The 12,346-nt window shown below is 40.5% G+C and overlaps 1 protein-coding gene across 12 annotated transcripts in view; it reads right to left on the bottom strand.

Moving 5' to 3' along the window:
• Positions 1-12,346, bottom strand: part of ABI1 (abl interactor 1) — a 78,241-nt gene that overhangs the window by 4,145 nt on the left and 61,750 nt on the right. For 2 of the 12 annotated variants that reach the window (XM_032111627.1, XM_032111546.1), the window contains 5 exons: positions 10,413-10,553; positions 8,587-8,687; positions 7,558-7,632; positions 5,771-5,947; positions 2,876-2,962 (listed from right to left, as the gene is read on the bottom strand). In XM_032111627.1, the coding sequence (XP_031967518.1) occupies positions 2,876-2,962; positions 5,771-5,947; positions 7,558-7,632; positions 8,587-8,687; positions 10,413-10,553 (581 nt within the window). The remainder of the gene's footprint in view (positions 1-2,875; positions 2,963-5,770; positions 5,948-7,557; positions 7,633-8,586; positions 8,688-10,412; positions 10,554-12,346) is intronic. The other 10 variants (XM_032111894.1, XM_032111714.1, XM_032111978.1 and 7 more) reach the window with 7 other exon arrangements.

Below are 12,346 nucleotides of genomic sequence, written 5' to 3'. Positions count from 1 at the left end.
ACTCTAGCAGTGACTTAACCTTTGCTCTTCAGCCACATGTCCCTGACAAGGGGCTTGGGCACTGCTCCTATGTCCTGTCTGGGTCAGACTGGCTGCACTGGGACAGGTCTGGCACCTGCTGCCAGGGGCAAAAGGGGGCAGAAGCTGCTGGGGCAGGGGCTGCCTCAGCCGGTGCATCCAGCCCGCTCCCTTCCCCTGAAGGGCCAATTCTTCACCTGCAAGCCCAGTTCCTCTTCAACTTGACCAGCTGAGCTGAACACCCCACAGCTCTCTCCATCAATAAGACTGGCTGCCACTGTATTAGTGATTCCTCTCCCATACAGAAGCCCATTTATGTCACTTGGAGACAGACTAACAAAGTCTTTGGCAGCGTGAATGCTACGTCCTGCCCGTTACTGAATAGCACTCACAGACAGGCTTCATTAATCCACCACAGACACATGACAACACCGTTTATGAATGGACTGGTTTTGTGCTGCAGTTTCAGAACATCTTCCACAAAATGTGTATCTCCCTTTAATTTCTGTCTGCAGCCAGGAAAAAAAAAAAAGTGTTGAAATAACAATCATTTGAGATCTTGAGAAATCCTTACCTTATGAAATTTTTTAAAAAATTAAAAATGCAAAAAAAAAGTTACATTTATTTAACAATGAAGCTGCAGATTTGAAAAGAAGGAAAGAGGGCAGAAAATGCGAGTGTGAAAACACCAACACATACTCTGAGATGCAGGAACTGCAAGCTTTATGGGAAACATTTAAAACAATTCAACTTCACATTTAAACAAGGAGAGAATGGAACAGAAAATTAGACAAGTGCCACTCCACTTGGAGGAAGTATCTCCTTGCCTCTTGGACTTTAACCCAGACTTTTCCTGGTTCTGAACTTAGCCAGACTCTAGGACAACATCACTTATCCTAGGGGAGGGGAAAAAAAGCATACAAAAAGCCATACTAAATGAAAGGGTAAAAGGATGAGTATTTACATAGTTCCAAACTGAGACCTTCTCTTGTATATATTCCCATCCTTATTCTTTAAATGGGGACCAGCAGACTCCTTTTTGAAAAGACTAGGTGTGGGAGTACAGCAACTTATATCAAATCATCTGTCCCTGAGCACCACACACACTGGAAAACCTCTCTGAAGGAGATGCCCACAATGTGGATGCAGGAGAAACAGAAAAGGTGTTGCACAGTTTCTAAGCCCTTTCTCCTTGCCCTCTGAAAGAAGTCCACAAGCAGAGGATGTTGCTTTCCAAACTCACAGATCTCTGTGATGAGGAAGACAAGTCTACCCATGTGTCACCTAACACCAGAGACTTCTTGCAGAAAACGAGGCTGATGAAAGTCTAGCACACAATGCCAAACTCAACACCAGCCTCTACAGGCAGCTTTGCTGAGCATATGCACAGGCTGCCACACGCACCCCTGCCTCCGGAACAAGGCAGCCACAGCTCCGAGCCATACTTGTTATACAACTTTCCAACCCAAGGAACTATTAAGGAAATAAAGAACAATTCCTATGACCAGATTTCAAGCTTCAGCTATTTTGCTGCAATTTCATTCACAAGTCAGCTTGCATTTTGCTGTTGCACGCACAAGTCAGTCTGTCCCTTTCACCTCCACTCTCCCCAGGGCTGTGTTATCTCCAGGAGGACAATATTTGGAACAATTCAGAAGCAGGTGTCAATTTTCTCAAGTTTATCTGCAAGCGAAGACATTCTGTAACCTTCATCTTCAGCAGGTTTACCTCTACACTTTGTATTTTGGAAAGGTTTTTAACACAATTTTGTGGCACATTATTCTGCATCAACATGATTCTTACTGTTTACCTAGCACAGCACCAAATTACCTTCTTTTTGAATGAGAACCAGAGAGATGCCTCCAATCTCATGGGGAGTGCTCAGAACACAACACCTTAAAAGCTCTAATGGGAAGCAGAACAGCAGCACTACTCAGACCTGGGGTCCTTAAATGGATGCTGCAGCTATATAGCTAACTGTGTAGTAATAGCAGCCCCTGAGATCCTAGCAAACCTCAAAATGGCTCCCAAACACTTTAAAAACATTTTTTGCTTACTTCACACCTTATCTACATCGTATTTAGTCTGTTGTTTACAGAATGGCAACAAACTCCTACAGAAAAGATATCCCCAGATCAGGAACAGGACTTTGCACCTGCACTGGCACTTGAGACAGTAACACTCACCTGAAAGGAATCAAGCAGTAATGGTGAAAGCAGAGTTACCAGTATAAACACTCTGCAGCACAGGTCACAGCTAGGGAACACCTCTCACAAACCTAACAAGCAGAGCTATGCTGCAAGAAGCTCAGCAGGGAAATAGGGCTAGAGAGCACAAAGAAATGGAGAATGAAAGCTGCTGAGGAGAGATGCCTTACAAGCTCCTTTGTAATGCATTAGATCTTAAGACTGCACATACTCAATTGACTGTACCGCTTCCTGAAAAATGCTACAGTACTGGAATCAATGGTTACACATTACACATTCTGACAGTCTATATAAGCCTTTCTAATAAAAACTAATCAATTATCCCTAGTGAAAAAGGCAGGGTGATTCAACATGAAATCAGTGTTTTCAATTAAAATGGAATTTTATACTCACACCAAACATATGCCACATTTCACACTGTACTTCTGCAATAAATTTGCAGTTCAGAACTTGAATGGGTCAGTAATAATCATGCACGTGTTATAAAAAATTGAAGAGTGTGCCCTTCAGCTCCAATAGCATATTGACACTAGAATGCAAGATGGTATTAGCTTCTGGAAAAGGAAACAAAGTAGAGTCTGACTTGCCAGCCATGCATGCTAGAAGAGAGTAGGCTCTACCCTTTAACAGCTCAGCTTGTCCAAACTTACTGTTTTCCTGCACCCTGGCCACGAAGCCTGTGAGAGGTATCTGTGGAGTCAACTGAGGCATAGGGGGAGGGGGTGGAGCAATAGAAACTGGTAGCAACACACACACCATATTGGGAAAGTCAATGGACAAAGGAAAAAAAAAAAAGGGAACAAACAAAAGCAGCCGTCAGTAACGAGGACCACAAAACAAAGTATGTAAAGAACAACAAGAACACACACACACAAGAACCTTCTTCAAGCTTGTGTTTCCAACAAGGCTGAATTCGTGGTTAGCCAATGGAGGATCAAAAGCAAAGCATGCCCGTGTTTAGCCAGGTAACAGCCGAGCGCAGGCTGCGTGTCTGGAAGCTCACAGGGTGCGTGTGAAGGTTCTTGCTCTGTCACACATTTTGTGTGCTTCACCTGGGGAGCACATAAAATTGAGCTTTTGTCTTGCTGCTAAACAAGGATTACTCAATTTAGTAGTTAGCTTTTCAAAGTGAGCTACTAGGAGTAGAGGTGATGTTTCGCAGGATTCTGGACTCCTTCTCTAAAATGAAAGTGGAGCGCTGCATCAAGTGCAGCAAAGCAGCACTGACACAAGGCAACACTTTTGCAAGGGGTACAATGTTCCAGCATCAATACTTCACACTGACACAGAGAGCACCTCCCATCATAGTGCTCTGCTGGGACAGGGGCAGTGGGCTAGCTCACTGCATTTTTGTTTTTCTCAGAAAAAGGGGCCTTGTTGATTGCTGGTAGAAAAAACAGCTATGTCTTCTGTGGTGAGAGGGCACTCAGCAACCTAAAAGGCTGGTAAAGGCTTCTGCAGCTCCAAATGGTTACACGAGTGCACAGAGCTCCTCAGGAAGCACTTGGAAGCTCATCTTCTCTGAAGTATGTGCCTATCTGGCGAGTGATGAGACATGTGACAAGCCTGTGCTCAGAGACACTGGGCTGACAGCCCAGATGTTCAACTCTTCCCTGCACAGGTAGGGAAGAGGAATGGGAGCAGTAGGGCAAGCCGTTCAAACTATCGGCTCTGGCAGGACCATTCTCCCTTAAGCACTAGGAATGAAAAGCATAAAACAAAACCCCACCCAGAAACTCAACAAAACATCAACTCATTTGTTTATACCGTCCCTTTCTCAGTGGAACTTCTCTTGCACTGGAGCAGAGAAATTCCTGTGAAGGTGGGAATTCAGCAGGATAATCCAGTTGGAACCAAATTTGAAAGAGGTTCTGTACTTCCAAGTAAGCAACAGTTTTAAATAAAGCTGTAACTAAGATTAATGTTCAATGAATTAAAATGAAGCATTTCGTTCATTACAAAACCAATAATCAAATAAACTGTATGGGATAAATGATCAATAAAAGCAGGAGAACAAACAGTGTCTCACAAAACTGAAGTAAACATCTAAGAAAAACCAGAGTATTTGTTAGCATGAAAAGTAAAACCTTAAGGAAACATGGGACCTGGGAATAATGTCAAGACAGTAGCACTAAAAAAATAATCACCAGTTACAGAAACAGAGGAAAAAAGTTTCAAGTAGCAAAACACACCCATCAAAATACTGTTTAAAAAATGTTGACCATCAGTATTTTGAAAACACCAGAGAGGCTAGATTAAGAAAACAGCACCTGCATTTGAGCAAAAAATTGCTTTGGACAAATGTAAACGTTCAGAAACAGTGGTGTGCACAGTATTTAAGACAACTGAACAATTCCCAGAAGTAAAATCCTGTTTATTTAATGGAACGCAACTGTTCAAGCAGGAGGGAGTTTCTGTTGTTATGGTGAATTAATTTGGAGAAATAAGAATGTGGAGGAAAATGAAATGCTAGTATGGGTGAGCAAGAGTAGGAGGAAAATCAGGTTTGGAAAAAAAGAGAAGATAGATACTGTGTCTGCATATAAAAATGCTTTCTGACAAATGTAATACTTCTAAACTACTCAGAAAACTCTTCACTTCAGTGTCTCAAATATTTTAAAAGCATTCTTTTCTTAAGAGTAAGTACACAACAGCAGACACTGGACCAAAGAAATCTTGAATCCAAACATCAACATTTCTTTTCAAAAGAAATATTCCTCTGAAGTTTAAACGGCTGGCATTCTGAACACTACCAAGAAAAAACATTATACAGCTACCACTCCACAATGTGTATTTGATCAAAATTTATGGAAATGGCAAGGAAGGAGTTTCCTGATAGAGCTTTCTACCAGCAGCCAAAATCCTTATTTTGCAGATCTTTCTGCAGTGAACCTTGATTGCCCTTTTTGGGGCAGGCAGGCAGGAGGCTGCTGACTAAAATCTGCTCACTTGCCCATGGCATCCATCCCTTCCCTCATTCATCTCCTTCTATACTCCTACTAGTGTGAAAGCACAGAGAAGTTGTCTGCTAAAAGAGAGAGAGACTGAGCTCTTTAACAGTCAAGCTTAAAGCTAAGAACAAAGGAGAAACTTGGAATCAGGAAAGGATTTAAGAGAGACAGAGAGGAACTGTGTGACAGGAACATGAGCATTGTGCTCAGACAGTATTCTTTTGCCACTATCCAAATAGTGAGGGGCTGTACTACAGTCATATTAGGTCTCCTGCAAAAAAACCCTGGGTTTACTTTTTGTTCTCCAAGCACACCTGAAATGCCAAGTATAATGTGCCCATAATTAGACAGGCAATCCTAATAATTTCTTGTCACGAGTAACAGCAAACAAGTCAGAAAGGAAAACAGTATAATTGCATATAGTGCAATCACTGTACAATTCCAGTATGGTTTTTCTTGTTTGTTTTTCCTTCTATTTCAGGAAAGAAAGCAGTAATCTCATTGATGCTTTTCATAAATGAATTAAAATGCCATGCATGCTTTTACAATCATTTTGCTCAAAACAGTTTGTGATTTCAGAGCTCAGCAGCTTACTTGAATTTTGAGAATAAAGAGGCCCGCCATTAACATGAGGTTGAGCAGAAAATGGGGCAGTCACAGAAGGATTCCGTCTGTATCCACCAGAAGATGCTGAAGAAGTGGTAGAGTTGTGTCGCGAGATTTGCCTGGTCATTGTGCCATACTGGGAACCAGGAGCTGAACCAGGAGCAGCTGAAAAGCATTAGCCAGAGGAACCAAGGAAAAGACTTAAGCAGAGCATTACTTGGGATAGAATGCAGAAAACAGAAAAAGTCCAGAACATGGGAAATACTTGATTACAGTTCTCCAATAATTTAAGGTCAGTAACAGGCGATTAACAGAAAAACAAACATCCCTGTTACAATCAATAATGAGAAAAAACACACAGGACATAAACCAACACTCATATAAAGGGCATTGAGAAATTCTGAGAGTACTTTGGGAGACTGGATTGGACTGGAAAATTGAATCCAACCTTCCAACTCTTAAATATATCCCAATCATACTACATGCAGTAATACCCTTTATTAAAAAGCAGACAGAAAAAAAATCCATGTTCTGCTCAAAACAAATGATTTCCATTGCAAACCCGAACTTGCTTCCAATCTAACATACAACAACAAAACAGTGAAACAAATGTCATGAGCTTCAGACACTTGGCACATTTATCAATCATATTTGCTGGTTGTGCTTTTATATTGATGGAATTTGCACTAACAAATCAGAATCACCAATGCCAGCTGACAGAAAAAGATGTCATTCATTTTTCATTATAAATGCCCATATTTACTTTCCACCTACCTGCTGCACATACTTCAAGGTTAACAAAACAGTTTAAGTTCTCTTTCAGATTAACCTCTGACTGAAAATCACACCTTGCAAACTAATGAATCTCACATGTTGCAGTCACTTGAATCAATGCAATTCTTAAATGCAAAAACTGGTTTGCAATAAAATGTTTTGTGCTTTTATATACATGTATCATATAATTATATAATACACAAACAGCAAGCAGTCAGAAGTTTGCAGTTCGGCAATGCTATCCAAAGTCACTTTCACTTAACATTTCAGTAAAGGAGAGTGCAAAGGGTTATGTGGGTCAAAGCCTCCAAAGCTAGTTTCATAACTCAATCAATTACTTTTGTCATCAGCCTGTGACAGGAATGGGTGGGGTACTTTTTCCTGTCTATTTTGAAAAGTACTACTTTTAGAACCCACCCTAACTGCTGTACATAATGCTTGAAGCAATTTCTCAAGAACTGTTAGTTCATATCCTCAAGTCTTCCAGTTTGACACCTGCCTGCAGCATTATGGAATCAAAGCCAAGCCACTGTGACAGACACTTGGGCCTTCCAGTCACCTTATACCCACAGAATAGAACACACACATCACCCTACACATAAGCTACCATTTCTAAGCTAGAGTGCAACTGCTGTGACTTAGTTTCTGTTGCAGGAGTCACACAGCCTAATACCAATATTCAAGCTGATTCTGAGATCTTATAGATCAGATTAATTGGATCCTAGCTTAATTTGGAGCAGATTTTAAGCAACTAGCAGCCTTTTTCTCATACCTAATGCATTTAGCTTCAGAGGCTTTAACCACAGGAAATTAGTGGAGATTAGATTTGTTGAAAAAAAAAAAAAAAAAAAACCAAAAAAAAACCCCCAAAATTGATTTTTATAATAAAATCACGTAGGTCCCACTATAGAAGAAAAATCACCCTCACTAAGTTCATTAGGAAGACATGATTATTGATTATGCAGAATGACTGCAATCACTTCAGCATTGACAAATCTCACCTATCAGACTGCCCATCGGGAGAGGTGGAGGCAGTGGTGGTGCTGGCGGGGCTCCAGGAGGAACAGAAATGTGTGCTAATAAAATAGTTTATATTCCCAATTAGGCCATATTATTAAAAGTAAAAAAAAAGAAAGTACAGGCACTTGATAGGCTTCCCAAACAAATATGAAAATTCAACTTCAGTTAACTACTACAAATTCAGACCCTGATCCTATCCAGGGTTCTGTACCCGCCAATCTCTATTCCCATTGACTTTTACGGGATGCCAGATGACACTAAAATTTCATGCCTATTTGTACCACTGCAGGACCAAAAACACCTGGGAAAGGAAAGCCTACATGTGTATAAGGAAGCGAAGACTTGTCATCCAAGAAACAGAGAAATCTCTGCAATAACAAAATTACGTTACACTAAAACTCCACTATTTTCTTATGCCTTGTGGGCTTGCAAAACACACAGTAAAATAAATGACTGAGATGGTTTATTACTAAGATTATAATCCTGCCAGTTTATAATAAAAAAGGACGCTACTCAATCTCACCATTCACCATTCTTAAACACAAGGGAGTGTGCCTCCAGCGCTGAGAGATCCTGCGTGGTTCCTTCACCGCGGATGGCAAAGTTAGCAGGGTATTTCAGAAGCCAACGTTTCCCATTAAACATGTACATACTTGCTGCTGCTCTCAGGGCATCCAGAAATGCCAAATTGTAGACACGCATTTAAAATTACAGTTAAGCTTTAAAAGGATACATTTGTCTTTTACTCCCCCTGTACACCTTTGATTGTCTTGTAAAAACATGGACCAGCAAAGGTGTTTTAACCATCCATTATTCAGTAACTGATTGTCCTGCAACTACTCTTGGTAAAGAATTAAAACTTTAGACATCACTCAGAACTCATAAATGACTTCCTGAGTAGGACTGTGCTTCAGAACAGTTTCTACCCCATTGTGTTTAGTCAAAGTTGCTCTGCAAACACAAGAAAGTAACAAGCAGCCTTAAGTTAGCATGGGAGGAGTCCCACATACCTGGCCCAATGGTTGGCGGTGAAGGTGTAGGCACGGCAATGGGAATGCCAATACTGCTGCTTCCACTGTTCTCTCGACTGCCACTTCCTCCACTACTGCCACTACAAAGAAAAACACAACTATTAGCACAGCATGGCCTACAAAAGCGTATCAACAGTCACACTTCTTGTGTGAGCTCTGATAGCCTAACTCAATTACAGACTGCTGAAAAACTCCCTGTTAAGTGCCTCTGTCTTTACCTATAATTGCATACAGATAATCAAGTCTGGATGCATTACACCCCTAACAAATGGAATTAACTAAGCTGATAAACATCACTATTAATAAAATGTGCAATTAAATGCTTCAAAAAATAAAAAGGTAATCAACCATGCAAGTTCTAGGCAATGGAGTAACAACTGCAGAAGTAGTTCAGGGGCCTTGTAATAATTGAAAGTAGTATGCTGGCGCTGGAACACTTCATGGCTAAACTCTAAATAATTATTTAAGATTAATTATGCTGCCAGCTGAAGGAACATTTCCTCTACTCAGAGCAAAAGTTTAGATTGCTAAGTTTTTAACTGAGAATGGACATGATAAATCAGCTGGGGTGGGGTGTGCTTAATTTTCTGTATCTCTAACGCTCCCCACTATCCATGCACACACCTTTTGTGTATAAGAAGTTTGTTTCAAAGACAGTCTGAAAGTTAACAACACAGCCAGCTCAAAATTTGTCTAACTACTGTTATATGATATACAAATCAGAGGCCAGCAATGCAAAACATAGTGAACTACTGGATAACATTTCTACACATGCCTTCAGAGACCGTGACACTTATTTTCTTTGAGGAAGCTGAAAAAGACTCAAAATTGAGGTAGAATCTGTCCTTATTCTTATCTAAGAGCACTCCTTAGTCCAAGTCTTGAATTTATATACATTAAATGGATAATGTAAAGGAAACTAAGCAGACAAGATGTTGTGAAGCCAAAACTTCACTTTAATTCATCCATGTTAATTAAGAGTACTCAGTGAAGTTCTAGTTTATTTGCCATTCCTGGATAGCTACAAATCAGTCAAGAGTCAAGTGCAAATCATTCAAATATCTCTTTAGAAAATAACGTCACAAAAAAGAAAATCGGTGATCTGAAATGGAAGCCAAGATAATTCCTTCAAAATTAGTGTTCTGCCTGCTGAAGACCTTGATCTTGTCACCATGGTTGCAGCTGAATTTCTAACTGCAGCCTACATAAAAGAAGATCTTGTGAGACAGGAGTAAGGAGCATTCACAGTAGCCAGCTAAACAGACTAACAAGATCCTCGATGCAGAGACATTTAGCAGTTATTTAATTCTGACAGTATTTCATCACCAACTGTGTCTAAAATACTCTCTCAGTCCCTGCTAGTGACCTACCATGTTTAACTGCCTACTGGGAGTTTTTAAAAAAAGAAAAATATTAAGAAAGAAGCTCTCTAAAAAACAAGCTAACCTTTTACTTCTAACTACATTGAATTCTTTCATCTGTTTTTTCCTTGCAGTTTGAAGCCAATAGAAATCAAATTGGAAAAAAATGAACTCACTCAAGAGACTCAGAGAAACATTTAGCCTTGCAATTCAAGAAAAAAAAATTTTTTTAAAGCTCCACTCAGAATATTGAATATTAAGGCACTTCTTCATGTTAGGGAAGTCAGCAATACAGTAAAATTCTGTTGATGCAGTGGTAAAATAACTCACCTTTTTGCCTGTCAACAAAAAGCTGAGAGGCACAAAGCTTCGAGGCTTTTCTGTGACTTTAGTAAACATCAGGCTTGCCAGGCAGGGAAGACTTACTGTGGGAAAACACCCTACCTGTGTGTTCGTGGTCTCTGATTCAAGGAAGCTGTCCTTCCTGGACTGTGCTGGCTGCCCAGCCTGGCAGGGCTGGTCATGTAATCATTCGGGACTGTTGGCGGTTTGACTGGCTCCAGGGTTTTGTAAGGAGTATTTCGTCTGGTCAAGGAAGACAGAAAGATAAAGAATCAGAAGATTAAAAGGATAAATAAGTGAAGTTGTAAATCCATTTGTTTTCTAAACTTCTCATGAAACACTGTGGTTTATGAAAATTCCAACAGGCAGGGTAGACAGGTCACAGTCAACAGCCTAAATAGACAGGTCCGTACAAGTTAGCCTAAAGCACATAAACTGGTCAAAAAAGCCTAAGCTAAACTTACCACCCAAAATACATTATTTGAGCAATCTAACATACAACAGCTACATCTACATAACACTCTGGGGTTACCTGTCCGCACCTGACAAATTTCCATTGTACCAATTTCCTCTTCCCTCCCCATCAGAATCCTTTCCGAAAGTAATCTTGGCTAAAGGTATTCATCTCATTAAGACATCAGCAAGGCTGAATCAAGATTCACAGAACAAGTGACATTTGCAATCACCAGTGCTTTTCCTAGGAGCACTGCTTCACGCAGCAATCAAGCAATCTCATCTCACATAAGCAGATCTGAAAGTACCTCACAGATGAGCTTCATTGTCTCCATTGGGCTCTCATTGTCGGCCCAAGAAAGCGAAGGCCAGAGAATTCCAACCTAGCAGACTGTGTCAAGTCAGAAATACAGCACAGATCTTTCGAGATCTATTTACCAGACCCATTACTGCCATAACAACAGTGCATTTATTGTACTGAATCGCAGAGCTCTTCAGTTCTCACCAGTAACAGAGATCCATTGCAAAACACAGAATTTGGCAATGCATCAGAGCTAAGCAAAATCAAAAATACTGAAGTACAGGCATTTAATAATTTGTTCAATTACTGGTTATAACTGAGTTGGTAAGTTATACTGCTTCCTGGTATTTCAAGAAACTTACTGACTTTCTTTCTACATTATGAAAAGCAACAGTACTAAATTTACTTTTCAAGGTTATTTCAGTTGGAAGCACATTAACAGTCCTCCCTGCTTATCATTTCATTTGGTAGTCTTTAGATATCTATTGCTTACAACTGGAATACAAAATTTTTTTTTTTTTTCCACAACTGATCTCTTTTGGCAGATCTATAGGTGGTGACACCCTGCATATTAAAATCATCCAGAGTTCTTCATAGAGACAAGCTAATTTACAAACACTACAGTACATAAAAAGTTACAGTATTTCCACTTTTTTCTTTGTGAGGTTTTAATAATAAATTGTTATAGATGGAAGACAAAAACTTTGTTTCCTGACACTGCTCAGAGCTTCCCACCTCACTGTCCCCCAGTGTTTCAGGGTTATCCTGAGAGCTCTTGCCACCAGGGAGAGCTGCAGGGAGCCCAAGGCCTTGCTTTGCTCCAGGACCCTCAAGGAATGACTCCAACTACTCCCACCACATCCAGCTCCAGCAGTTCACTCCTTCTTCCGTGGTACTTCCAACCTGAGAATCCAATGATTTCCACAATCCCTCCCTGGTCCTGTGAAGAGACCCCTGCTTACTTCAGCCTCTTTCGCTTTTCACTCTGCGTGATTTCCATGAAGGATTCCTCCCCATAATATTCCTTTAGATACTCCTGCCTTGGAGGGACAAGCTGCACAACAGGCAGCACATACCTAAAGGCCGATGTTACATACTAAGCTCATTCTGGTTTTACATACTTATCTCTGTTTTCTGGATCAAAGGGAGAAGAGTAGCATCCTTGTGGTTTCTAGCCATTTTTTCTGCATAAATTAGGGTAAGTCATGCCTGTGATATTTCATGCTTTGGCAGAACACGGCTGCTCAAGACAAGAGCTGTACTTCCTGAACAAGAAGGGCAG

Source organism: Corvus moneduloides, chromosome 1 (genome assembly GCF_009650955.1).
Source record: "Corvus moneduloides isolate bCorMon1 chromosome 1, bCorMon1.pri, whole genome shotgun sequence".
NCBI classification, from domain to species: domain Eukaryota; kingdom Metazoa; phylum Chordata; class Aves; order Passeriformes; family Corvidae; genus Corvus; species Corvus moneduloides.
Note: the sequence above shows the minus strand (reverse complement) of the source record. Positions and strands in the feature narration are given on the sequence as shown.